The 27,793-nt window shown below is 38.5% G+C and overlaps 2 protein-coding genes across 2 annotated transcripts in view; one reads left to right on the forward strand and one right to left on the reverse strand.

Moving 5' to 3' along the window:
* Positions 1-478: 478 nt before the first annotated feature.
* The window catches only part of LOC140240176 (uncharacterized), a 59,320-nt gene continuing 32,005 nt past the window's right edge, over positions 479-27,793 (forward strand). The window contains exons 1-11 of the mRNA XM_072319978.1: positions 479-553; positions 2,575-2,826; positions 3,836-3,922; positions 6,549-6,611; positions 7,872-7,950; positions 10,060-10,145; positions 11,241-11,294; positions 12,229-12,333; positions 12,566-12,677; positions 13,815-13,917; positions 15,209-15,265. Coding sequence (XP_072176079.1) covers positions 2,752-2,826; positions 3,836-3,922; positions 6,549-6,611; positions 7,872-7,950; positions 10,060-10,145; positions 11,241-11,294; positions 12,229-12,333; positions 12,566-12,677; positions 13,815-13,917; positions 15,209-15,265 — 821 coding nt within the window. The 5' untranslated portion in view covers positions 479-553; positions 2,575-2,751. The remainder of the gene's footprint in view (positions 554-2,574; positions 2,827-3,835; positions 3,923-6,548; positions 6,612-7,871; positions 7,951-10,059; positions 10,146-11,240; positions 11,295-12,228; positions 12,334-12,565; positions 12,678-13,814; positions 13,918-15,208; positions 15,266-27,793) is intronic.
* On the reverse strand, positions 23,709-26,413 carry LOC140246328 (uncharacterized). The gene is made up of 2 exons (XM_072325802.1): positions 26,110-26,413; positions 23,709-26,068 (listed from the first exon to the last, which is right to left on the reverse strand). Exons 1-2 carry the CDS (start codon positions 26,411-26,413, stop codon positions 23,709-23,711), a joined length of 2,664 nt encoding a protein of 887 aa, XP_072181903.1.

The following is a 27,793-nucleotide window of genomic DNA, read 5'->3' on the forward strand; positions in this document are numbered from 1 at the left end:
GCTCTGCACTATGTCATAAGTGTTTTCTTAGTATCTCGCAAAAATTTAAAAGCCCAATTCTCATCTCCACCAATACTGTACGTACCATCCCTTTAAGTTGATCTTGCATTAAAAGGAAACATAATTAGATCTATGTATCGTTATAATTATGGTGATATTGTTATTACTATTACATGTATTATCATTATTGTGTCAATATTATCGTCATTATCATGATCATCATTGTTATTACAACAACTATTACTATACTACCACTAACTACGTACTATACTACTACCAGGGCCGGGGCATGGGGGGGGGGGGGGCATAGGGGGAGGGGGCCATTTTAATAGGGGGAGGGGGCGCCCGGGTCCCGACGATTCATACATTTTCATTCCACCCATATGAATATTCATCACTACCTGTTTACAGAGCACAAAGTTCATGTGCATTATACACTCAACGCAACACACATACATACTCGATACTGTACGAGTACGTACGTATTGTGTATGTAATGTGACTGTCGTCTCTTGCTAGCTCGCTGGGGAGAGTTGAATGAAAGAGAAAGTAGGTGAGTGTAAAAATATTTCTGAAACTTGATAGCAGTAGGGTTATTTTTTTGCTTCTCGTTCCTAAATCCAAACAGTCATCCAAACCATCTAATGTGATACGTATTATTACAACATGAGACGTAAGAAGTATGCTATTCATTTTCACAGTAGAATATCACTTCGTCCTTCGACCCTGTTTGTGCACTCCACGTACGGTGTAGTGGCTCTCGTCTGCATTGCTTTGCTCCGCTGTTGGCTGTTGACTGTATCCCCATTCATACACGTACGTAGCAATACTGTGGAAAGCTCGCAAGACGAGGTTCTCCTTGTGCCCTGCTCGTTGCAGCCATTCCATCCACGGTTCTTCTCCCTATCTACAGTCAGTACAGACAGTACAACACCTTGATGGTGGTAGTCTGCTAGCTGCTTTCCTCAACCTTGAAAATTCTAACTCGGCCTTTCCACTGACACTGTCTGAGACTGAGCTGTAGCTGTCTTTGGGTTTGCTCTAAATTTATTCCCTTCTCTTCTTACTCCTGGACCTGTTGGTGATACTCGATACATAGGGTGCATGGTTGCTTTTCTTTCCTTTTTTTTTTTTTTTTTGCAGCAGGTAGGTTTCTAGTTTAAGTTTTGTACCCTTGTGTAAACGTTAGTGCATTGCCACTAGAGTTCTACTTTTTTTTTCTCTTTTTTTTTTTACCTTTATTTACCTGAGAGCTAAAAAACCAGCACCCCCATTTAAGGACAAGGTTCGACTCTCTGCCATGCCAAATTTTGACCGCAAGCTTTTGTTCGAATGAAACAAAAAATTGAATATAAAATAGCTGAGAAAAGGGGTAAATTGGGCTCTCATTTTAAAAAATGGACACTTTCATTTATAATGTATATAATAGTTTGATTCCTCTTCCCCCTACATGCCTCTACATGTACCACAGTGATTAATCAGTAAAGGAATATGTTACTTTATTCTAGTTTTGTGCAGACATGGGTAATATGCAGTGGAGCCCCACCGAGGCAGAGGCATTTAAGTGTTTTTGGAGTGAATGATTGGACAAATCTGTATTTGATTCTTTTTTCTTTCAAAAGTGGCACCTGCGCCATTATCTCAAATTATTGTGAATGCTTTTCCCTGTTATTGTGTGATTTCAGTACATGTAATTATTATTTTATGGAATGTTCCATGGCTCTTGTAATATGATGGGACTCCACTACATATGTAGGGAGACATTTTCCTTGTGTTGTCAGTGTTGTGTTGTATTGTATTGTATTGTCTTGTCTTGGTTGTGTGTTCATTTATGCTCCATTGAGCATTATACTTTCACAGGTATGATATGTACATGTACTTTGTTTCATGGCAAATGTTATAGTTTTCAATAAAAACAAGTGCAAAAAAGAATAAAAATGACTGCACGCAAAAGCATAGGTTTCTAGTATTCTACATGTAGCTGGCGGTCAAATTTTGAACTGCATTATGGTTGAATTATGGGTGACTTGCTTTTATTGAGAACTCATATGACAGTGCATTGGCTGACGCAATTCACGGTAGTCACAGTCACAGTTCAGTGATTACTGAATGCTGATGAAAAAGCCAGGCTAGAGCTAAAGTAATGCTTTGCACCAATCATGAAATCCTCCTATGTTGCTGTAAGGCTTGGTGTAGGAATAAATGCAAGGAATATATTATGAAATGGGCTTTAGAATCTCTGCAATCTGATTGGTACAATTGTCATGCATTGATTGTTACTGATCCACACTGAGCCATGCTTCTGGTAAAATCCGAACACATGGCTCAAGTCTTGTATAGTGTAGTAGGTGTACCGGATGCATGATGGGGAAAATGCTTGTATTTCATGAATTTACGGGCCCATTTCTCATTTAACTTTGGAACAGTCTAAAATCTACTTGCTGCGCTCGTGGGTTTAAACAGTTCCAAAGTTAAACTCTTGCATCCAATTCTCACCGATCCACTCTGTCCTGTGCATCATTTGTATACTAGCATATAAATGTTTAAGGTGCCTTAATTGTTTCCCCGATCAAGGAGTCTGGGTATCCGAATGTGGATGAATGCAGGAGCCAGTACGTCAGCCCACCGTTGGGTCACCCTGCTTGGCTAGAGTCTGTCCAGGAGGCAAGGCGGGGGGCTACCCAGGGAAGGCGGGCAGTTGTTGTTGACCAGCAGGATCCAGGAGGGAGAGGCGAGCTCACTCACTCAAAGATGCAGGAAGAAGGCAGACCACACTATCTCAAGCATCACCTGGGTAGCGTCAGGGGTGTAGCCTTTTGCCCGAAGGTGAGTAGGTCTCAAACAAGATACCCCCCCCCCCCCCCCCCCCCCCCCGTGACCCCCAAATTTTATGAAAAACAGTCCTGTTTGGATATATGCAATGTTTTATTGTTTTTCAACAAGTAGAAATTGCAATCATGATTTTCGTCTAACAGGTTCTTTCTTAAGCAAGTTTGCATATTTTATGTAACTGTTGGTTTGTGTGTGTGTGCATGTTTGTCATGTCTTGCTAGTCCACATGAATTAGAACATATTTCACATTTGTACCCAATTTTCGTGATGTGGAAATTTGTGCGCATTTCGCATGGCCAGAAATTAGCGTGGAGATAAAGGCATGCAAATATTTTAGCTCTACACAATTTCCACTAATTGATGTCTTGATTCTGTGGAATTAAAATCACCATTAATTTACCTTACCCAGCTGAGCAAGAAAAATTACTTGTGTAAGATATCCACTTTTACAGTTCAGCTAAATCATCAAGACTTGCTGTGGATACCACAAATGGGAAAGTTGTTTATCTTCAAGAGGAAATAGAGCAAAGATAATGAAATAGTGAAAATTTGAGAGATGATTCAAGTAACAGGATATGTAGCAGTGCATAATCCGGGCAATTGATAATTATGTGTAAAGTACTCTACTAAACTCTAATGAAAAGCTGGTGACGTTGCTTCTGTGGTATGAAAATATTTCATGCCCATTTCTTGTCCCCTCTCTGATTTTGGATATTTTATTTGTAGTAAAATATTTGTATGTAATTTGTATGAATGAATGGTGATGATCATGTTAATAATGACAATAAATAGTATTGGTAATAATAATAATAATAATAATAATAATAATAATAATAATAATAATAATAATAATAATAATAATAATAATAATAATAATAATAATAATAAGTATTATTATTATTACCAGTATCATTATCATTTCAACTGTATTACTGATTGAGCACGTGTTGTATTTATATGTAGTGTGTGATCTTTTTTTTTCTTTATCTTTCTGTTTTGTTAGGACCGGTACCTATTCTGCTCAGGAGCATTTGATGGCAGGGTGAATCTCTACACAGCACAGAAGTGTGCCTTGCTCCAAAGTTACTCTGTAAGAATATTTTGTCATTGCAGTTATTTCAATTGCTGCTAGTTATAGTACATATAATGTGCATCACATTTTTCAGCTTCTGCGTTTACAATAATTTGTGACAGTAAGTGAGATTAAAATGCTGGACATATGTGTACAACATATCAACTGTCCTTGTGAAATCATAACTTGAAACTCAGCGGTTCTTATAAGAATTAAAAATGATCAAATGGTTTATTATTTCAATTTAAAATTGTTGTTATGAAGTTTGTGTGCACATTACAATTACCAAGTTAGTGAAAATTTGTCTTTCTGCGTTTGGTATGAGGTTATGTGCAGAGTCTCACTTAAGAGTAGTAAAGCTGTGCACAGGTTCAAACAAATAGTGTGAGACCAAAGTTGTGGAGGGTTGTGTGTGTGTGTGTGTGTGTGTGTGTTACAGCATGTTTCTACATCTTGAATACGATCCTGAATTCCTCCAAATTTTGTCTGACAAAAGCAGTTAGTATGAGAATATTACATCCCGAATTCTGTCTCATGCTATCTGGTGCTGAGCAGTAAAGCTATAGAATATTCTCTATTGTCACTCTTATTTGAGTGCTAAAGGCACCATTAATGCATTATAATTCAGTGTGATAATGGTGCCATAATTGGGAAATATTATGTCAAACTCACATGTAACCATTTAACCCTAATCCCACCGGATTTTTTGAGGGACTTGAAACCACTGGGGGGTGGGGGGCCTTTTTGGCCCCCCCTTCAGATCTCGGTCGTGGATCGCGCGATCCTCGCGAAAATTTGCACAAAGGTAGAGGCCAATGTAATCTACAAGACTGTATAGTTAGATTTTTCAAATTCTAATTTATGTATTTTATATTTAATTCATGATAATTTATGCAAAAATATATGTTTTGCCTATAAAGCTCCAAGACTTCTAATTTTTGGTGAACATATTCTTTTCAATATCCTCAACAATAATATTGAAGCAAAAATTCGGCTTCATAATGATTTCTTATGTATTTTATTGTTTATTGAATTTTAATGTATATCTTTGTTTTTTTCTTTTTGTTTTTGTTTTTTCGTCAAAATTTGTCGCAGAAACTTTTTAAAGCATAATCAAACTAAAATAAAACATCAGCCATTGAAAGTCAAAATATTTATTTTTATATGAATTAATTGCAAGAACACAATTTACATTGGATTTGTACACAAAATCATGTTTTTGAGTAATTGTCCCCGCCGAACGAGTTCGAGCAGGGGACTATGAAACGGGCTCCGTACGTGTGTGTGTCCGTGCGTCCGTCCGTCCGTCTGTCCGTCCGTGCGTCCGTCCGTGTGTGCGTCCGTGTGTGATCAAAATGTTCAATTTGCTACTTCTCTGTCATTTATGACCCAATTTTGATTCTGTTTGCTTTATATGATAACACTACATGGGAGCTTTAGAACTTCTACACAGAATTTCAGTTGTGACCTTTGACCTTGACCTTTGACCTATATTGTACATTTTGCTACAAAATGCTACTCCTTCGCCATTTCTAACCCGATTTCGATTCCGTTTGCTTTATGTGATGGCACTAGGTGAGGGCTTCAAAACTTCTACACAGAATTTTGACCTTTGACTTCTTTGACCTTTGGCCTTGATTTTTGACCTATATTGTACATTTTGCTACAAAATGCTACTCCTTCGCCATTTCTAACCCGATTTCGATTCCGTTTGCTTTATATGATGGCACTAGTTGAGGGCTTCAAAACTTCTACACAGAATTTTGACCTTTGACTTCTTTGACCTTTGACCTTGATTTTTGACCTATATTTTGCATTTTGCTACAAAATGCTACTCCTTCGCCATTTCTAACCCGATTTTGATTCCGTTTGCTTTATGTGATAGCACTAGGTGAGGGCTTCGAAACTTCTACACAGAATTTTGACCTTTGTCTTCTTTGACCTTTGACCTTGATTTTTGACCTATATTGTACATTGGCTACAAAATGCTACTCCTTCGCCATTTCTGACCCAATTTCGATTCCATTTGCTTTATGTGATGGCACTAGGTGAGGGCTTCAAAACTTCTACACAGAATTTTGACCTTTGACTTCTTTGACCTTTGACCTTGATTTTTTACCTGTATTGCACATTTTGTTACAAAATGCTACTTCCGGCGGGGACATATATTACGCACCGCGTAATTTCTACTTTTCCTTGTTTTTTGGTAGACAAATTTTTTTCAAAGGGGCGTAGCTTCAAAACGGTATGCCCGGGAGCGGCAAATTTGGTCTCAAAAGTTGCGCGATACTTCAAAGAAAAAAGTCATAAAATGTTGCGGCAAGAGCATCATGCGTTGCGGAATAATCACGCGAAACGTCAAGGGGGGGGGGGCAAAATGCCCCCCCCTCCCGGTGGGAATAGGGTTAAGGAAGCAATAAGCCACTTACTTGAACAAAAAAAAAACAAAAACAAAAACAAAAACAAAACATAAAACCACAAACCACACACACACACACACACAAACACACACAATATTGTTGCAGGTTAGAACTACAATCTCAAAATTGCTGGGATGGTCATTTGAAATCTTTTCTCTGGAGGTTTTTCAATGGCATGATCAGCCCATTGTCTTTTTCTTTTTGTTTTGTTTTTTTGTCTACAGGTGACAACATTTAGTTTAGCCAGAAATATTAATGCTGTGAGATTCACCTGTGATGGAAGGAAGGTGAGTATTAGTGCACATATTCTACCTCCTCCTGTCTCTGCATAACAATCTAGCTGATTTTACCTCCTCCTTTCTCTCTATTAACTTCTGGAAAAAGATTATTCAGTAATGTTCTGAAGTGATTGATATGTATTTTTGTTAAATTAGACACCCAAATTATATAGTACATTTGAAAGTGTGTTAATCCAAGGAGGTTTTATACATGGAGTTCCAACTGGCTGTGATTATTCAAACAGTTGTCAGATTTCTATTGATGTACAAAAGAATTCCACAGGTGCTCTTGTGCCTTTGAAGATCGATGTTCCAAGCTGCCATCTTGCTGAGCAATCTGAAGATTCATTTTGAACATTATCATAATGTTGGCCATATTTTGCTTATTTATCTATTAAATGAAATGAAATTTCACTTAATAATAAAGCATGTAAAACAAAAGTCAATTCCGTTCAGAAAATTGCGCAAAAGTGTAAATCAGAGCTGTATTATGTGAAAATGTTTAAAACTGTACCATCCTGGAAAGCTGGTTTTATCACTTTTCGACTGAATTAGCCCAAATGAAACTAATATGTAATAATCTTCAAGTATAATTCTTTATTGATAGATATATCAGATTAGTGCCCGCGTATGCCCAATCGAGTAATTTTCGTCTTCATTTCCGCATTTTTTCCTCAATTTCTGTTCGCGCATCCTCGTGTCTGTACTACCTACCTTTTATAAGAAGGGATGGCGAAAAGTATTTACCATCACAAAGACATATCTTCTTTTGAAAGTGACTGGTGATTATGCAATGAGACACGAGTCAATTGTCTTCGTATCGGCGCGGCAGATCCTGTTTGGCACATGATTCAAATATTTTTGGGCGGCGGCTTCGAACATAGATCAAAGGGAATAACTCTGATGTTACTCCATCTCTTCAACCTCCTTGGTTAATCTGACCATCCTTTGTGTGTTTATCCGTGTACTGCCACTCACAAATCATGCACTGTTGCATTTCAGCTGTTTCTTATGACTTGGGTTATGGCTGTTAAAGCCCTTAAAAAATGTTGTTAACAAAGATTTACAAATTTAAAGTATTTGACAGTCATCATCACCATCATTATCATCATTGTCGTTCTACATAAGTCTCTACGGTCTAAACTTGTATCGAAAGTAGGGAGGCAATATCTTCCCAGTGCCCTACTTTGGCTTAAAAGCAGTTTTGGTAAAGTCGTGATAATCGTGTGTGAGGAAGTCATCTGAAGTCGTCGCCTTTGCACTCCACAGATTTTGGCCACCACAACCGCAGGACGGCTGGCAGTGGTGGACGTGGAAACGGGAAACCAACTCCTGACATATGATAGCTGTGAGTCTAACAGGGCTTTAGGGGGTAAATCAGCTTGTCCATTCAAATTGTTAGAGATGGAAAGAAAAAGAAAAGGGGAGAGAGTGTGTGAAGAGAGTAATGCACACACACACAAATGTGCACATACACACAGAGAGCTATGTGTTTTATGGGGGAGGGGGTAATAGGAATAGAATGAAAATTATGCTGGAAGTGAGCATGACTGTATGTGAATGAATATGTATCAACTACTATCTCATTGTAACAGCAGTAGACTTTGAACAAAATATATCAACAGATTGCTACACCGCTGACGCCAAGTTTTTAAAAGTGTGGGGGGGGGGGGGGGGCCCAATTTATCATTTCCGGTGCCATTTCCGGGTTTCATCAGCTAACAAGCAAAATAAAAAAAAAATAGTAAACTACCGTCAGCAACTTTCCGTTCCCACTTCTGGGTTTCTTCACCTAACTAGCAAAAAAAAAAAAAGAAGGAAAAAAAAAAAGGCCTTCAGCGCAATTTTTGTTGAGCCCACCGGAGGTGAGGGGAGACCAAGGGATCGCCTGCGGCGTCTGTCCGTCGTCCTTCCTTCGTCCGTCCGTAATGCTACAAAAACTTAAATAACTCTTTACTCTGGGCTTCAATTGCAATCAAACTTTGAGGGAAGTGGGGTCATACAAAGTTTCACATTTTACCATATATGAAGGTCACCTCAAGGTCAAAGCTCACAGGCAGGGGTCAATGAACTTTAGGGCCCACTGTTCAGTTTTTATGGCGCGTTTCTATTATGGGTCATAACTTTTGATCCATAACTCTATTGGTGACCAAACTTGGATGGTAGATGTCCCTTGGGGAGTGGATGGTCGTCACAAGGTCAATGGTCACAAGCATGGGTCAACGAACTTTTAGAGCCCAATGTTAAGTTTTTATGGTGCGTTTCTATTATGGGTCATAACTTTTGATCCATAGGTCAATTTGTGACTAAACTTGGATGGTAGATGTCCCTTGGGGAGTGGATGATCACCACAAAGTCAAAGGTCACAAGCTGGGGTCAACAAACTTTTAGAGCCCAATGTTAAGTTTTTATGGCGCGTTTCTATTATGGGTCATAACTTTTGATCCATAGCTCCATTTGTGACTAAACTTGGATGGTAGATGTCCCTTGGGGAGTGGATGGTCACCACAAGGTCAATGGTCACAAGCATGGGTCAACAAACTTTTAGAGCCCAATGTTAAGTTTTTATGGTGCGTTTCTATTATGGGTCATAACTTTTGATCCATAGGTCCGTTTGTGACTAAACTTGGATGGTTTCTTCAGCTGACAAGCTAAAAAATAAAAGGCCTTACCCACACTTCTTCTACCACTTCAAGGTTTCATCAGCTGGGAAAAAAAAAAGGAAAAAAAAAGCCCTCTGGTACAAGTTGCAATTGGCTTCCAATCGACAGCCACTAACAAGCAAAAAAAAAAAAAAACTTACACTTGTATCTCAGGCATGATATTCTGTAGACCTAAATCTGATTTCAGATTTTTTTTTCTCACGTCTACACACATTTTGGTTTTTCCATGTATCAAAATCACCTGAAAATGTTGATTTTCGATTTTTTCAACAAACCTCAATATCATCCCTGTAATCTTTATCAGACATAGGCTTTTGGAAGCTAGGAAAATTCTACATTCAGTTTATGTCCTCAGTAAACCAGACCCTTGTATCCCAAGACAAGTAGAAGATGCTTATAGGGGACTGTACCCTATGCAGAGACTTATATTATGTGGATGTTCTTGATCAAAAGCAGGAGTTCAGTGTTCTACAGTCATTATGCATCGGACCTGAAAGGCACTGAAGCCATTAGGTTTTCCGGTGGTTTGGGTCTTGAAACTATAGAGCAAAAGTTTTTGAGTGAGTTAAATTTAGCTAACATGCAGGTCCAGATAACAACATTCAAACCTTGCGTTACCATTTTGTTTCCTTGTGAATACAAACCCATTTAAATATAATCAGGTGTTCTACCTGTCAAGTTGGGCTGTTCCCTAAAATATTGATGTATGCTATTACTTGTAACAGTGCTATTCAACGAGACCAAGATTAACTTTTGTAATTGACAGGATCTTCAAAACTCATTCCATCATCCAGGTGCATATAGTGGAAGAGACAGAACAGGACTGGCTGTGGACCCAAAGTGTCCACACACTGTTGTGTGTACATGTGTAAATGGCAAGGTGAGCCATGTGAGCACATTCATCATCATTGTACTGTATAAGCTGTTATTTTCGCAAGGGTTTAATTTTCGCGAATTTCGCGAATCCACTTTTGGATTGCAAATTTAACAACAATTCAACAACAAATGTTGCTATGCACTGGGGCTATAGTGCAATTATGATAGCCTCGGTGTCAATCCGCAAAAACAATGTCCTGTGAAAATGTCCGTGACCTCCTCATTTGCAAAAATATGTGTATGCAAAAATAGCAGCTTATACTGTATTTCAGGGAGGAAATTGTTCTCTCTTTCTTTCCTATCAAATTGTGTATCCATAGCTCTCTTATTCAAAGAGAATACTTTCTGGTAATTAAAGAAAAGGAATGTGTAGATGATCCCATGTTTAAGAGCAATTGGGTAATTTGAATAGCTCTGTTTCACTTTCACAGGGTTTAGGTTGTGGTTATTTTCTAGAAACGTAAGTGGTTGTGTGCATCGTGTATGTCTTCTTAGTTTGAGAGAGCCTTTGCTGGATGGTGTCTATCAAATTCAATTTCACACCATGAAGTTTGAATTGAATAATAGAAAGAGCAAAATCAAATGAATAGGATGGTAAGGGTTCATCAAATCAGCAAAAAAAAATCAATAAAAAAAAAGATATATATATATATATAATATATATAATACAGATATATATATATATATATATATATATATATATATATATATATATATATATATATATTGAATGCCATCTTGTATTACAATAGTTTCTTCAGCAAAATGTAATTTGCTGATGAAATTGTGTGTGGAAGTTTGTTATAGAAACACTGCTTGTAGTATACGTGCACTATTTGAAGTTGGAGGAGGTAGAGTAATTTGAAGGGCTGAAGAAAAGTTTATTGCAATGACGATATACATTGTATATAAACCGAACAATCTTGTTTCAGTCTGCTTGCAAGAACTCAACAGCTTTTTCTCTTTTCATTTTGTTTGTTTGATGTTGTAAGTATGATGCAATATAATTTGGTGCAAATACACTGTACTCTTCTACTTTTCACTTTTATTTTGATAATTTTGTTGATTATTTGTGTCATTGGTCATTTCATTCATGTAGGGTCTGGCTGTATTTGATCTGAGGATGTCCATCCCTTTGTTGTATGTGTATGATGTAAGTATGGTACATAAAGTCTATCTGATACCTAATTAGCACCCATTAGTACTTGCTGAAAGTGGTAATGAAATGATTAAGCATTTTCTCTGTTTAGCCTATGTGGCTAAGTCATAAGCATACCTGCCAACTGTTCAGGTTTAATCTGAATATTCAGATTTTTCACTGAAAGAAAACGCTTTAATTTCAGTGTGTTATGATTTTTGGAAATATCTGTCAATAGTAAAGTGTATGAAATTTAAATGAAAGTTCAGATTTTTGTTTGTTCAGATTCATTAAGTCTCAGGGTTGGCAGGTATGCATAAGTCATGAGATGGTGTTTGCCATACAATACCACTTGTCCCCACAAAAGATATTGTTTTGTTTTATCACTTTTAACCAATTTCAATACTGCCTGTTTCCTGTGGTAGAGGAAGTGGGAAATTAAGGCTTCCAAACAAACAAATAAAATCAAATCCTCATGACTTTTTCAGTTTGATTAAACATAGCAAAAACCATCTGAATTTCTTGATGAGTACTAATTGTGTGTTTTGTGTGTGAAAGTATAAATGCAAGCACTGAACATTCCACCAAGAATAAAGAAACTGTGCCTCTGTAAAGAAGTTATGTGATAGTATAACTATACACTATGATGTATGATAAATGATTCCCTTTGGTTTTCTGTCACAGCCATAATAGAAGCACTACCTTGCAGAACATTTTAAACAGATTTATTCATCTAAAATTGATAGTTTACACATAATCAGAATCAGAATCAGAGGTGCATACAAATGCACATCAAAATGTTTTCTCTTTATTAAAGATAGCCCCACATTGTCCTTGGGTTATGGTTACATGTACATGTGTAGTTTCTAGGTGTAACATATGGCATGTAATGATTCTGAAAGTGCTGAAAATATCATCTTCAATATGGATGCCATGTTTTCCTGTGCAGTTGCACTGTGATGTGATCCGTGACGTCAGCTTTCTGTCAGACAGTTGGCCCTGGTGTTCTGGGGAGACCACCTTTGTCACTGCATCTGTTGATGGCCATGGAAAGGTGAGTTGTGAAACATCTGTTTCTGATATTCTTATGGAAAGCTGTGGACATTAAAAAAGGTTAAAGCTTAAGCAAGGCTGCACACCGACCCATTTTTTCTACTGGTCTGACCTGTCTGTCTGACCTGTAGGTACCCAGCTTTTTCCATTTTTGTTTTTTCTGGTCCTTTCCTGAAAAAGTTACTGGTCCGACAGTGATTTTTACTGGTCTGATGCTCTCTTCTTTTTCAAAGGTTGTAACGATAGATGGCCGCACCCTTCTAGACATTCCCGCCGGTGCTACTCTCCACTCAGTATCTCCAACCCCGGGCCCCTACAACGCAATGGCTGAAGATGGTTTTTCAAGTGAGTCAATTGTGTCAGGATTCATTTTTTTGTGTTATCAAGAGTCGGAGGTTGAATGTCAGCAGTCTACATATCATGATTTCCTTATTGTCTAATTAAACATATTGAAACTCCCCCATCATACGTGAATATATTACTTGTACTTTTTAAATAAGTAGAAGCCTTCAAAGTCCTAGTTCTCACAGAGCTGTTTCAGTAACGCTTCTGTTTATTGGTACTTTTATGGAATCTTGATTCCGCCAAGTGCCACAAAATTACCCAGAAATACATATTTCAGCATAAGGAACTGAATAGATTCGAGACAGTTTCTCTCGAGCGAGGCCCTGATACCTGCACTAAAATCATCAGTGAATTCAGTGCATGATTCAAAGTATTCACGGACCTCTGAAATAAATAGGGTAAATGTGAGCGCATGCAGGTTTTAGAAGGTTTACTGCTCTTATGTGTCAAGAAAACTGAAGTCCCATGAAGCGTAATCTGTTTGTCTTAATTGGCTAATGCTTCAAATATCTTGGATGCTGCAGGAGTAGAAGTGTTATTGAGGAAAAGGAAGAAGTTTATCCCTCCTGTTGCTAGAATGTTCAAAACTTTACACTATAAAGCTTTAATTTAGTCAGTGGTCAATGGTCATATTGTTCAGTCAATAGTGAGATTTTAAACTAACGAAGATTAGTAGGATACAAAAATTGAGATTTACATCGTGATCCAGATCTCAAGATTTTGGCCTGTGTGGACGTAAAAAAATCCCACTTATTAGCACAATCGACATCGCAATCCAAATCCCAAGGAATTTTGCTATGATTTTGGAATTATCACAATTATTTGAGAAATAGCATGATAATTCGCACCATGACGAGTGTGTGAATGCTGGAGCAAAACATCAGAGTTTTTAATTTGGTCATTCAAAGCATTCATGATTGAACAGTGCACTAACACAAGGACAAGGGACACCATTTTGGTAGATTTTGGGCATGTGCAAGTTTTTCAACAAATTAGTAGGATATTTCTGTCAGTCTGAATGGGTGCAAAAAATCTGGGTATTTGGATTGTGACCTATTTTGTCTGTCTGAATGCGAGTATAGTGTTTTACAGTGCATGTAGACATAATGCTTATCTAAAATGATCTTATTACCACAGGTGTAATTATGCTGGGTGGAAGTGAAGTATGTGCCTACTTGCCTGACGTCGGTGTCCAGGAGACACTAAGAGAAAACGGAGATGAATCGATATGGAAAATAAGGTACTGACCTCCAGAAGATTCTTGTTAAGATATTTTGTCAATTTTGAACACTAGTTTTGTGTTCAGCTTGTCACAATTTATATTTGCAGAGTGTGTAGGTGTTGTTTCAGAATGAAAGAAAAAGTTGTGAATATATCCTCCCCACTCATATTTATCAAACTGTTGAGGATGAGTTGATTGCGCTACAACACGTTTCCCATAGAGTATACTTGAGTATACTTAAGATGTCAAAGGTTTAAGAGTGTTGTCTAATTGTGGTCGTATAAGATGTCATCCTCCCAACAGTGTTTATCACAAGAGTATGGCTGTCATACTCGTAGTGGTCTGCCAGCACAAACAGAATGGGATTGTGTATATTAAAGGGATTATACGGTCCCCATTCCTGTTTACCATATCTTGAGTGATTCTCATATGGATGGACTCTCATCTCTGGTTACATTTAACAATGTTCCCAGCTGAAAATATGGTAATACATAGCCGCTTGGTCACCTAAAATAGATTTGCACTTAGTGTTGATGTGTATCATGATGCAAGTAAGAGATATAACTGATAATCAAACTCTCAAATATTCTAATTTCTTTTACTGTAAAAGCTGTTTATATTTTTGTGTACAAATACTTTCATGAATGAGGTCACAGATATTTTCTTGAGAACTTGTTTTCGTGATTTGACAACTGGGCTATTGTATGTATTGTAAACTAATGCCTTTTTGTTCATAGTATATTGAAATATTAAATTTGCGACCCAACAGTGATTCCTGAAATTCTTGAAAATTAAACCCTTGCAGAACTAACAGCTTTTACATTATCTGAAACCTGTATTACTGCCATCTGCCAAAAGGTTTTGTATTTATTCACATATTGCCATGTATTCTTCTTGAAACAATTTTTTAGATATATACACTGTGTAGCTTCATCTTTGTTTTATACTGTTGTCATAACGTGTTCATGGAATGTGTAGTCTCATACACATCATGTTATTAGCCATTGGTACAGTAAAAAAAAAAAAAATAATTTTCACCATTTTCATTTCAGGTTTTTCATATACTTCATAAATGTTTTTGCTATTTTACAGGTTGTAAAATGTTATGAGATGCTTTTATCAGATGGCTTTTGTTTCATATACATGACAAATGTTCTTAGCATTTCACAAATTGTAAAATATCTTTTATCGCTATATTAGCAAATATTATTGGCATATATTATGCCATTTACTAGGTGCTGATATCATATGTCATAGAATTCCTTTTGCTAGTAGATGTCACTTTTCTCTTCATTTATTCTGTGGATAGGTACACATCAAATGGCAGCATGTTGTATACAGCTTGTGAAAAGGGTGTGATAAGGAGGTAAGTATTTTCATGTTGGAGCATGATAGATACCTGCAACTCCTCACAGCACAAACAGATAACTTACATGTAGGTCTGTTTAAAGGAGTCCGTACCTACAATATGAATTTTACCTTCATTTTGATTGTCAGATTTTTGTTTCTTCTATTTGTTTACAACTATGTGATTTGATGAATGCAAGAAAAAATGAGTTGTTGCTGTGAAGAAATTTTCCCACCATTTTTTTTTTTTTGGTATTTATTCATTTACCACTTGTGAGATGGATAGCCCTTTCAGCAAATTGCTGTTTTTCGAAGGGGTATGGAAGGTGAAAGATGTCAAATGATTTAAAGAAAGTTAAAACAATTTCAATGTTATTGAATTGACAATCATATATTTAGTATCCTGTTACACCTCAAAGCAAAGACATTGCTCACTTGACTGTGCTTTTACTGACACAAACCTTTTAGCATTAACAGCATTACTATGGAAATATGTACAATGTATTTTTTTTTTCTGAAATTGGAAAAAAAAGATTAAGTGGTCTGTGTTTACAAAATGTTTTATGACTGTCTTATATCTCAAGTAAACTCAAGTATGAAGTGTTAATTTCAAAAATATGTAAAATGAGTAGAATTTTCTTAAAACTGGTAATGCTGCACAAAGGATGTTGTAGTTAAAATACCATGAGTGTTTGTTTCTCATTACTGTCCTATTGTTGGCAGTTACTGGGTAATCAAGATTTAGACTGTCTCGTTCATACCCACACACCCATGTGTACATACTGTAAAACGAGGAATGTTCGCGTGCATTTTAATTTCGCAAATTTTGTGAGAGCCAAAATTCGCGAAATTCAAATGCACGCGAAAGTTCTTGTCTACACTACATATATATGTTAGAGGCAACTTGTGAAAATTTCATGTGGCAAAAAAGGCCGTTGGCTCCAATTCGCGAAAATTTCATGCCGCGAAAATTTCATGTCGCGAAAATATTGTGTGTTACAGTAGATAGATTGATGAATCGATTGATTCCCTCTCATTTTGTGGCCAGTTTACATTGATGTGTAACAAAGGAACAACACAGTCTCACTTCCAAACTACATGTATTTTATATCAGACCATGAATTTATTGGTGACAGCATTAAAAAACTAGAAAAGCACTTTGAGAGAGTGCAGACCTCCACCAAGCAACTACTTTCCACCGATGATCTTGCTCTTCCTAAAGAGATTTTTCTCCTCTCCACCACTGGGGAAAAGCTCTTTGTCTCTTCCATAGAGATCAGTGACTTCACCCATACGTATACATGCTGAAAAATTGCCAGATTTCCCAATATAGAAGCCTCTGTTATGTCATAAACCCTCAGCTATGCAGCATGCCGTGCCCTAGCAGAAACTAAAGCACAGACTGTAGTGCGCGTGTGGAAATCTCAAAAATGCGCAGCTTGAACTCCCAAGCTCATTTACCCTACCTGCCAAAATATCGAAAATCCTTTGTAAAATCAAAAAAAAAAATTGTGTATCACTACCAAAATTTAATCATGTGTTCCTTGTGTCATTCTCAACCTTCCCTGAAAGTTTTATCCAAATGTGTTAACAACTTTTTGAGTTATTTTGCACATAGACATGCAAGCAAACAAACAAACAAACTAACTAAACTAACAAACAACCAAATGGTAATGAAAACATAACCTCCTCCCTTGGCGGAGGTAAAAAGAAAAAAAGATCTGAGTTTAGCACAATTTCAATAGTGAATGGAGGTGGGAGACTGTTTCATTTATGAGAATAGTGACAGTGATAACTGGCTGTCATTTATGAGCATGGTTGCTCTGACATAGCTACTTGTAACAAAAGAATACACCTGCCTCTTTGACTTCACTCAATAGTGGTTAAAGTGCTGAGCTCCTTGGCACTTCCACCAGTGTTCTGTATGTCGCCCTCTGTTGGACATTTTGTGTCAGAGTATATATCCTTCACAGTCCCCCTCAACAACTGATCTTTGGGTTTGTTCCAGTGCCTTTCTAAAGCATACTGTACCACACATTTGCCTTTAGCATGGCTATGGTACGGTAGACTTCAGAAGAGGGCACGAATGCACCCAAAATCTAAAGACCCAGTTGCATTGGGATACCATGCAATCGGAAGGGATGTGGGTGGGGACTTGCAAAATGAGAATCAGGCTTATGCAGTGAATCAGGTGCATAATATTATCTATAACTACTGTCAGACATGCTGAAGCCCCCCAGTTACAATATGGCTGATACAGACATTAACATTAAAAAAAGCACCCAAACAAACAGATGTATGAATGCACTTTACTATGCAATGTACAGGCCTCGAATTAACCGACGGCCACCGACGGCCATGGCCGTCGGTGCCCCTCTCGTTGGCCGCAATGCCTTTTGTTTTTTGATCAAAGTTACGGCCAAAAAAAATGTGCCCTTTTTCTTGGGGCCGTGGTGCCCTTTTAGAATGAAAGTTGATATTTATGACGTATGATATGCCCTTTCTCAAAGTCTCTTTAACAAGCTTGAACAACTTTCCTGATCTCAAATATCATACCTTCAGTTCACTCGCGTCCCGATATATCTGATTCAAACTCAAAGTATCTTTCCGAGATACGAGACGACGTGTACGTACATGTATGTACGCCCGACCGGCTTTTACCGTCCCGACTGCCTCCGCAGCGCAGCGGCCGCGAGTATGTACTAGCTAGCTAGGCAGCGCATATTCAGATAGAGTAGTAAAGAGTGAACTCCAAGTTCACCAAGAAAAAAGAAAAATCCCACGATGCCAAGGTGTGCCAGACTGGGGAATGGGGAGGGGTGGAGAGAGAGAGACCAATCAACAGAAGAAACAGCGCGTACTGGCACATACCTACTTGGAAGTCATGAACTGTGTGTCACATGTTGACAGACTAATCATAGCAATCTACACGCGCGCGCAAATTCCTTTGCCTTGTGGTTTTGCCAGCCAGCTGTCGGAATGTGCTTTGAAGTTTCATGGCAGCCTGGCCTGGCTGGCCTGAAAGGGTATCGAGTTTCAATCAATACCTACTGTTGTTTTATTCCTGTTTTAAAAAATGTCGTTTCACCTGATAGAAACGCGGAGATCGGGAATGTGCTACAGCTGTAGGGAAGAGGTTTTTGTTGTGTGTTGCACTTTGTGTGTGTGTGTGTGTGTGTGTGTTTGTTTTTCTCGGTTTGTTTTTCTTCTTTCTTTTTTCATAAACACCAAACATGCCCTTTCCAATGTGGCCTTGGTGCCCCTCTGACTGACTGAAGTGCCCTGGCCTCTTGGAAAAAGTGCCCTTTTCTAAATGGCCTTGCCCCTCCAAAATCCTATTTCGAGGCCTGAATGTATATGCAGGGAATTGATTCTTGTGCATAGAATTGCCAAAGAATGCACTTAAAAAGCTGTTGCTGAATCATGAGAAAGTTGTTTTACACATTAAAGGACTGTACAGTACTGGTTGAAGTGGGGATTCATGTTTTGAACATTCCTAAGTGAGATAATGAGAAACCTCTTATGAAATATGAAAGAGCGTGTAATTTTAAGAAGGATTCAATGTTTAATTGATGAAAATTGATTTTCAAATGGCCGAGATATCCAAAAAAGTGATAATAATAAAAAGCGACAGGCCACGCCTTATTTTATGATCTCTTTGTTTCACCTTGTTTTTGGATATCTCGGCCATTTCAAAACCGATTTTCATGAAATAAACTTTTGATACCCCTTAGAATTCCATGCTCTTTGACATCTCATAGAGTGGTTTCTGAATATCTCGCAAAACGTTAAAAGCTAAATCCCCACCTAAACCAGAACTGTACACACCCTTTAACAGAAACAAAACGTGTAATACATAATTTTAACTACATGGAGATTTTGCCTGTGAGATTTCATGTCTTATGACACACAAACAAAAGGTACTTGTAATGAAGTCTGTGAACGTTTTTCAGAACTGTTGAACAAGTATTACATTCTTGTATCTACAATGTATGTTGTCGCTGTGTAAACTCTACTTGGCAAAGTGGTGTATAACTAAGGGTGTGTTCGAGCGCTCTCCTAAAGCAAACTGTACCATACCGTACTGTGCCAGAGGAGCGCTCGAAAGCTCCTAAAGTGTACCGTACCGTACTGCACCGAGCCAAAAGTAGACCACTTCCTGATGTGCTCCAAAAGCATACCAAAAGATCGCTGTGAAGCATGTGCATATCATGTGCATATGTCACAATGCAAAGACATCATTCTCTTTGTTCAGGACAGCTGTAAATAGTTCAAGCGTGCCAGGTGAATGACCCTTTTGCTACAAATGCTTGACCTCTTCTAAAAATAACTCAAGAGGTACGCTTTCTCAACAGAGCACTTGAACGCTCTAAATATGGCACAGTACGGTATGGTACGCTGCAGTTCAGTTCGCTTTAGAGTACTCGAATGCAGCCTATAACACTTTGTATCATGTGTGAGCTTGATAGTATGTTGAAACAAGATAAATGTGTGAATAGTGCCATGAGAAAATGCTTTACAGTCTTTTCAGCCATAAAAAATGTAACAGTTGGTATTAATTACATTTTGTTCAGGTTGTTGACAGTCATCACATATACAACACAGATAATGCCCACGGCATATTTTTCACTCAGGCACAATCAGTGTCTACTTTTACCGAAGCATTGACCAAGAGGAGAATACTTTTAGTTAACTTCTTTTCATTTATTGGTTTCTGCAACTTTTTCTTGAACAAATTTTACAAAGGAAAAGAGAACGAGATATGATGAAACTAAAGGTACATTTTGAATTTGTTATAGAATTAGTACATTATAATGCAGGCTTATCATATTCACTGAGCAATATGAATTGTGTATCCTATAACAGGATGTTTGGTGGGGTTGCAGAAGTTGACACCGAAAGCAAAGCTTGAAAGTGTACAACCCTGGAAGAAATCTTTTAATTCATATTTCTTAATACATAAGGTGTATGTGCATGATAAGCTGGGTACAAGATGGGGTTGGATGCTTGTCCCATTTGATATTTGTTAGATTGTTATATCAATTGTACAGCATAGGCATATAGTAGATACAAAACATTTACAATTACTCAATAACAAAAAATATACAGTTGTGGTTCATTAATATTGATTGAATGACATTTCTATTTTTTTTTCTTAAAGAAATTCAGGAGATTTGTTTGTTTGAGGGACTTTGGTGAAGTTTCATTCGCACATGCTATGGATCACCTTTTTCCCCACTTTCAGCAATAATTTTGTATCAATCCTAACTATTATGTACACAACATACATTCAGAAAAACTTTTACTATACTGCAAAAGTGGAAATTTTCGCGATGTTGAAATTTTCGCGCATTACGCGCAATCAGAAATTAGCGCAAAAATAAAAGGATGGGAATGTTTTTGCTTGCAATATGTTCCTGTAGTTGATGTCTAGATACCGCGAAATCAACTGGAACTCTTCTTATCCAACCGAGCGCAAAAAATTAGTTGCGCAGAAAATATCCACTTTTACAGTAGTAGGTCCTCCATTGTACATAGTATATGTAGAGAAAACACATACTTTCATATTGTATCATTCATATCCTTGAGTTCCAATTGTACAATTTTCATGAAAATATACCCTGTGAGACAAGTTACATAAAAGATATGGAGATACGCTTGGGTAACATATTATGAAGCTAGTGTAGAGTGAGTTAATTAACCAAGCCTGACAGCATACGATTGCATGTCACCATGAATACTTTAGAGTGCCTTGAATTGGGGGCAATCATTATTTGATGTAAAAACTGTGTCCCTGTATTTACCATTCAATCATCATTGAAAACATAGAAGAGGGAACAGCCATCAACAGAGAAAGAGCTTGTTTGCAATTTCTATTTTTTTCTGTTTATTACACTATAAATTTAAACACTAGCAATACAAGTGCCATGTTGTGACAGGTGAAAACTTCATCCAAATCTGAGCCATAAATGTTCTTAAATTAAACCCAGCGTTCTGCTTGGATGCTTGGTATAAAGCAGAAGCACTCATCTCAATGTGAGATATCTCTGTCAAGATGACATGATGTTGCACTGTTTTCAGTGCAAACAGCAGACATCACATAAACAGAAAAAAAAAAAGAAAGCTTTGGTCACTTGCTTTCTTTTGCCATAGTGGGCCATTATAGTCTTAGCGTTTATCATCCCATCTTTAGTCGGAGTTCCAGAGTTTTTTTATGACTTGTGTTCATCCATAGTTATGTCAAAGACCACAAAGGTTCAATGGACCTTTTGCCCAGAGCTTCACCTCATTTTGGTTTCATTCAAATATCATCAACAGAGGGCTGAAAATCTTCACTTTTTAGCTCTTAGTTCCTTTCATCTCAAGCCCCATCAGATTTCCTTGAGTTGGAATACAAATCTGAACAATAACAAACAAACTGCAGGGAGAAAGTTTTCCTCACTCCACACAACTGGAAAACAAAAACAACAACAACAAAAACAACACAAAAGCCCCTCAAAAAGACATTTCTTTGTGGGGCCTGAAGGTTGGTAGCTCAACCCCGTAATCCTTGGAGATACACCAATGACAATGTAGGTGTACCTCTCTGTGCTTGTGAAGCGTTCAGTTGTGCGCAATGATCAATAAAAAAACACACACAAAAAAAAAACAACAACCCAAAACCAGGGGATCTTGGTAGCTCAACCCCATAGTCCATGGAGATACACCAATTACAATGAAGATGTGCCTCTTTGTGCTTGTGAAGCATTCCAACTTTGCGCAATGATCAATGAAAAAAAAAAAAAAAAGAAAAAGAGGTTCTTGTGCACTACAGTGGATTGTATCAACAAATGCCACACCCAGCAAACAAAATCAGTCCCAGTTTTGGGAACTTCTCAAAGTGTTTGAGCAAGTGGTGCTTAATATCTTAGGTACCACCGACATGTAGGACCAGCCACACACATAGCCATGAAGTCGATGTGCAAAAAACGCCTTTGAGTATGTTATCTACAGTTAAAGGCATTATTTGTTATTTGCAGATGAAACAAAAACCCAGCTTTGATGCTTCAAAATAGTTCTTAAATGTGAGTTAGGGATAGAAACAACCAATGTAAAAATCTGAATCAGTATAATCAATGTTAAATATTGTGAGATATACATAATGTGAACTATATTTATAATAAAAATGTTTGTAGACTAAACTACAGTATCTACAGTTTAATGCGGTTTATCGAGAAAAAATAGTGATACCTCACCTACACATATGCATCAAGTGTGATATCTTGAACATTTTTAAAGCACTGCTCCCAATGGTAAATACAGTGTAGAACCTTTAAAGGGACTGTACAGTACTGGTTGAGGTGGGGATTCATGTTTTGAACATTCCTAAGTGAGATAATGAGAAACCTCTTCTGAAATATGAAAGAGCATGTAATTTTAAGAAGGATTCAGTGTGTGTACAGTTCTGGTTGAGGTGAGGATTTAGCTTTTAATGTTTTGCGAGATATTCAGAAACCACTCTTTAAATGAGATGTCAAAGAGCATGCAATTCTAAGGGGTATCAAAAGTTTATTTGATGAAAATTGGTTTTCAAACGGCTGAGATATCCTTTTATTAAGATCTCTTTGTTTTACCTTGTTTTTGGATATCTCAGCCATTTCAAAACCAATTTTCATCAAATAAACTTTTGATACCCCTTAGAATTGCATGCTCTTTGACATCTCAGGAGTGGTTTCTGAATATCCTGCAAAACGTTAAAGCTAAATCCTCACCTGAACCAGAACTGTACACACCCTTTTATATTGTGTTACAAGTGTTATCATTGATTTTGCATTATCTGTATGAAAGACTTGAAGTAATCATTTATTTTGTATGTCTAGTTTGGGTGTTTTTTTTTCTGCTACAAAGTATATTGTTAAAGGATGAAATTTACTAAGTACTACACTGGTACTGGTATTGGAAGGTACATGTACTTCACTGTTCACCACCATAGTCAGCAATTTTGATATCTGAATTGATGCAATTATATTTTGTTAATAAATGATTGACTTATATATGTAGATAGAAATTAGAATGACATGTCAAACTCAAACTCTAATAATGATGCTTTCGATACACCTGTACACATAGAAATTCCTGACATGTATAACATAATATCTTATGAATGCTGCAGTGTACCTATCATTATTGAAGTGCCATACTTCTCAGACAGTCTTACTCTTGAAGACCACAACTTCTTTCACCTTCATGATCTTCTGCTGCACAGTTAGAGTTATTCAAAAGAGTGTGCAGTAGTTTTTTTTTTTTTGTGTGTGTTTTTTTTTTGTTGCAATCTTGAGTTGATTCATGTTAAGAATTTATTATCAGGGTGATTACATCTTGTAAGTATTGGCTGCACTAATGGCCATTTACACGGTACAAGAGTTATTAATAGGTGCATTCAGTTTTTCTTTTCCAAAATAGTCAACAAACCAAAAGTCCATTTACAGGAATTTGCTTTCAAATCCTTGCAATATACCTTCGTGTAGTGATGGATAAATTCCAATGTTGGTCAGTTCCATTTCATTTCTTTCTGTATCATTGTGTGAAGTTAGGGATTGTTTGCTTTTCTTCACCTTTGAGGGATTGTCCTTTGGTTCCATGGTCACTACAAAGTTGTCTTCGTCAGGTGATGTTGTACTTGCCAACCTCAGGAGTGTTGTTGAGTCTGTTGCATTCAGCTCTTCCCGAATATCACCCCCACTGTAACTGTACCTTCGCGGAGGCTTCACAGGGTTGCAATGAATATCTGCAGTGAGCTCAACTCTGTCTGTTTGGGTGCGCTGGTTGATGATGCTTTTTGTAAGGGGATGTTTATTGTACCCACAGATTTCACAGATCTCTGGATAAGCGGCCAGGTTTACATAACAATTATATCCCATGTCAGTGTCACCGTGAGGAGTGGCAGTGGATTTGTCAATGTCAGTGCGTTTTTTAGGAATGTTGGCATAGGTAGCAATGTCCCTTGTGGTCTTGAGCTTCAAGAACTTCCTTAACTTTGTGAGCTTAATATGTCGGCATAACTCGGGCCTTGTGCAGTGCCATAGGATGGCCGAAAGTGTGGTCACCACAAATACACCCCCCAGCAGGGCAGCCTGAGCTGCCTCTGTGGCCTCATTTCTTTGCTGTGACTGAAGTAAAGTCTGAGCCAGGTCTTCTCCTTCGGTCGTGATCTCTCTACACTGCTCTTCAGATGTAACTAGAGGGCAGTTTTCCAGAAGGTAGGAGACACAGACTGTGTAGCCTGTATTTGGAAGCAGATTCCTCACTCTGTAAGTTGCATATGTCCGATTCACATAATAGGAACTTGTCTCCACATCACCAAAGGCATGTACCTGTACAAGGTGACCAGTCAGCTCTTCTTGCCCATTGTAAGGGGTCCATGAAACACTAATGGTGTTGTCTGTCACATCTGTAGACTGTATTTGCAGAATGGCATTTGTGCAGGTGATTTCATTCACTGTGACAGTTGGTGTAGCTGTGGTCTGTGTGATCAGTGTGCTATGCTGGGTAGAAGCTTGTGTTGGTGTTGGAGTAGGCAAGCCCTGAACAGTGACATGAAATCGTGAGGATGCTTGGCCACGTTCGTTGTCAGCAGTGCAGCTGTAAGTACCAACAGAATCTGCCCTTGCAAACTGAATTACCAGTACAGTCCCAAAGTCTGCAGTGTAAGTATTAGTTACATTGGACATAGAAGACACCATGCGTCCATCTGGTGTGTACCACTGGATTGTTGGTGCTGGGTCACCGATGGCTTGGCACTGAAAGGTAGCTCTGTCTCCGTAATCAAGTATGGTGTGATATGGCACTACTGTAACGATTGGTTCACAAGTTAAATCACAAAGTGCTAAGCCATGCACAACTTGCCCCTGGTGACGCCTTGGTGTCGCACAATACCAACTTGTGCTGTAATAATCAATTTCAGACTGGAGAAGCCACCGGACTAAAGATCGTATTGGGCAGCTGCAGTTCCATTCATTGCCAGCGAGGATGAGAGTGTCCAAGCTTGGTATGGTTTGAAATACTGCTGGTGACAATGTTTGAAAGAAATTATATGAAAGGTCAATAGTTGTCACTTCATGAAGTCCCTCAAATGCATCTACCTGAAGTGAGTGCAGTGCCATGTTGTTTAGGTGGAGCAACCTCAGTGAACCAAGGGTGGCAAATGATCGAGGTGGAATCATTGGTATGGGATTCATGGAAAGATCTAGAGTCCTCAAGTTTGTCAAGTTTTGTATTGCGGCAACAGGAATGGCAACCAGTTGGTCTTGTTTCATGTGTAGGGAAGCAAGACTGGGCAAACCACGAAAGGTCTCATTGTCTATATGAAGCAGTGGGTTGTTGCTCAAATCCAGCACTTGGAGACTGGGTGTGTTCTCAAAGGCACCCTTTGGAAGACTTTGCAGCAGGTTGCTGGCAAGGTTCAACTTTTGAAGACTGACCAGTCCTGTAAACATGTCAGGTGACAAAGATGACAGGTTGTTGCCTTCCAGGGTCAAGATGGTCATGTTCCTCAATCCACTGAAGGCTCCTGGGCTGATTTCACTGATCTGGCAGGAAGTAAGGTTGATGGAGACAAGATTGCTGAGCCCCAGGAAGGAGTCTGCTGGAAGGTTCATCAGGGCACTGCTGGTGATGATGAGAGTGGTGGTGTAGGATGGGAAGTTGGCAGGGAGGCTAGAGAAGCTGTCTGACTGACACATAACCACTTGGGTCATGTCATCACACTGACAGCCATGTGGACATGGTGAGGGAGATGTGCCATGATTCTGTTGTGGAGTTGTGCCATGATGCTGTGGTGGAGCTGTTTCATGATGCTGTGGTGGATCTGTTGCATGATGCTGCGGTGGATCTGTTGCATGATGCTGTGGTGGATCTGTTGCATGATGCTGCGGTGGATCTGTTGCATGATGCTGCGGTGGATCTGTTGCATGATGCTGCGGTGGATCTGTTGCATGATGCTGCGGTGGATCTGTTGCATGATGCTGTGGTGGATCTGTTGCATGGTGCTGCGGTGGATCTGTTGCATGATGCTGCGGTGGATCTGTTGCATGATGCTGTGGTTGAGTTGTGCCATGATGCTGCGGTGGATCTGTTGCATGATGCTGCGGTGGATCTGTTGCATGATGCTGTGGTGAATCTGTTGCATGGTGCTGTGGTTGAGTTATGCCATGATGCTCTGGTGGATCTGTTGCATGGTGCTGTGGTTGAGTTGTGCCATGATGCTGTGGTGGATCTGTTGCATGGTGCTGTGGTGGATCTGTTGCATGGTGCTGCGGTGGATCTGTTGCATGATGCTGTGGTGGATCTGTTGCATGATGCTGTGGTGGATCTGTTGCATGATGCTGTGGTGGATCTGTTGCATGATGCTGTGGTGAATCTGTTGCATGATGCTGTGGTGGATCTGTTGCATGATGCTGTGGTGGATCTGTTGCATGGTGCTGTGGTGGATCTGTTGCATGGTGCTGTGGTGGAGTTATGCCATGATGCTGTGGTGGATCTGTTGCATGATGCTGTGGTAGAGTTATGCCATGATGCTGGGCTAGTACCAGTCCACTACAGAGAATTACGGTCAGGAGCATCCGGGCTGGTGGAAACATGGTGTGAAGTTGAGGCAATTCCTCGGTGATTCACAGGTGTAGCAGTGTGATGAACGGTTTTTGGTTTTGTTTTTTTCTACAGAAGGGAAAACAAAGTGAAATATGACATTTTTGTATTTTGTTATCATTCACAGATGTGCCAAAAGGAGAGTAAGAATAAGGTTCAACTTTGTGTGAACATTGTGTTAAAGTATTCTAACGTGCTGATAAAAACATGAGAAACATGAGAGTAAGATATAAAGTCCATTTGGTAAAGTGTACATGTGTGTAGCACATTTATTGAAACTGATTTAATATTTTATTTTCCATACATATTCATATGAATATATTCTTTTACTGGTCCCATAAAATGTTCAAGCAAAATCTATGACTGAGTATTGCTTGAAAACCTGTGAGCAGAATAGCAACCAACCAAATATCACATTGTCACTGTACTCTAATGCTACAACACCAAATGTTGATATGGGTATGTTTGGCATGTACCTTTGTATGTAAAGGTGTAGAATTTGCTATTTACCATGTGCGTAGACCTGAAATGTTCTGTATGGGGTAGAGTAGGGGAGTAAGAAGGTTGGAAAGATCAGACAAAATGAAGAGGATAAAAGGAGATAGAAATAAACAAAGGAGTCGAAAGTGAAAGAAATGTGAATGGAAGGACAATAGGAGAAAAGAAGAAGTATTCTTCCTTGGATAGCCCTTTAAAGAGCTGTGGGTAAACCAGATAAGATGTCGTAGGCAGAGAAAAGGCTGAGTAACATAGATGGGAAAGGTACAAACAATAGTACAGATGGTCAGTAAAGACCAGGGACCTGTTGTGTAAAATGTTTTACCTGAGAAAACTTGGGTAAAGACACTGGAAACTCAGGCAAGAGTGATTCCACCATTGACTTAAAGGACAAGTTCACCTTCATATACACGTGGGTTGAGTG

This window comes from Diadema setosum, chromosome 2, assembly GCF_964275005.1.
Source record: "Diadema setosum chromosome 2, eeDiaSeto1, whole genome shotgun sequence".
Lineage (NCBI taxonomy): Eukaryota > Metazoa > Echinodermata > Echinoidea > Diadematoida > Diadematidae > Diadema > Diadema setosum.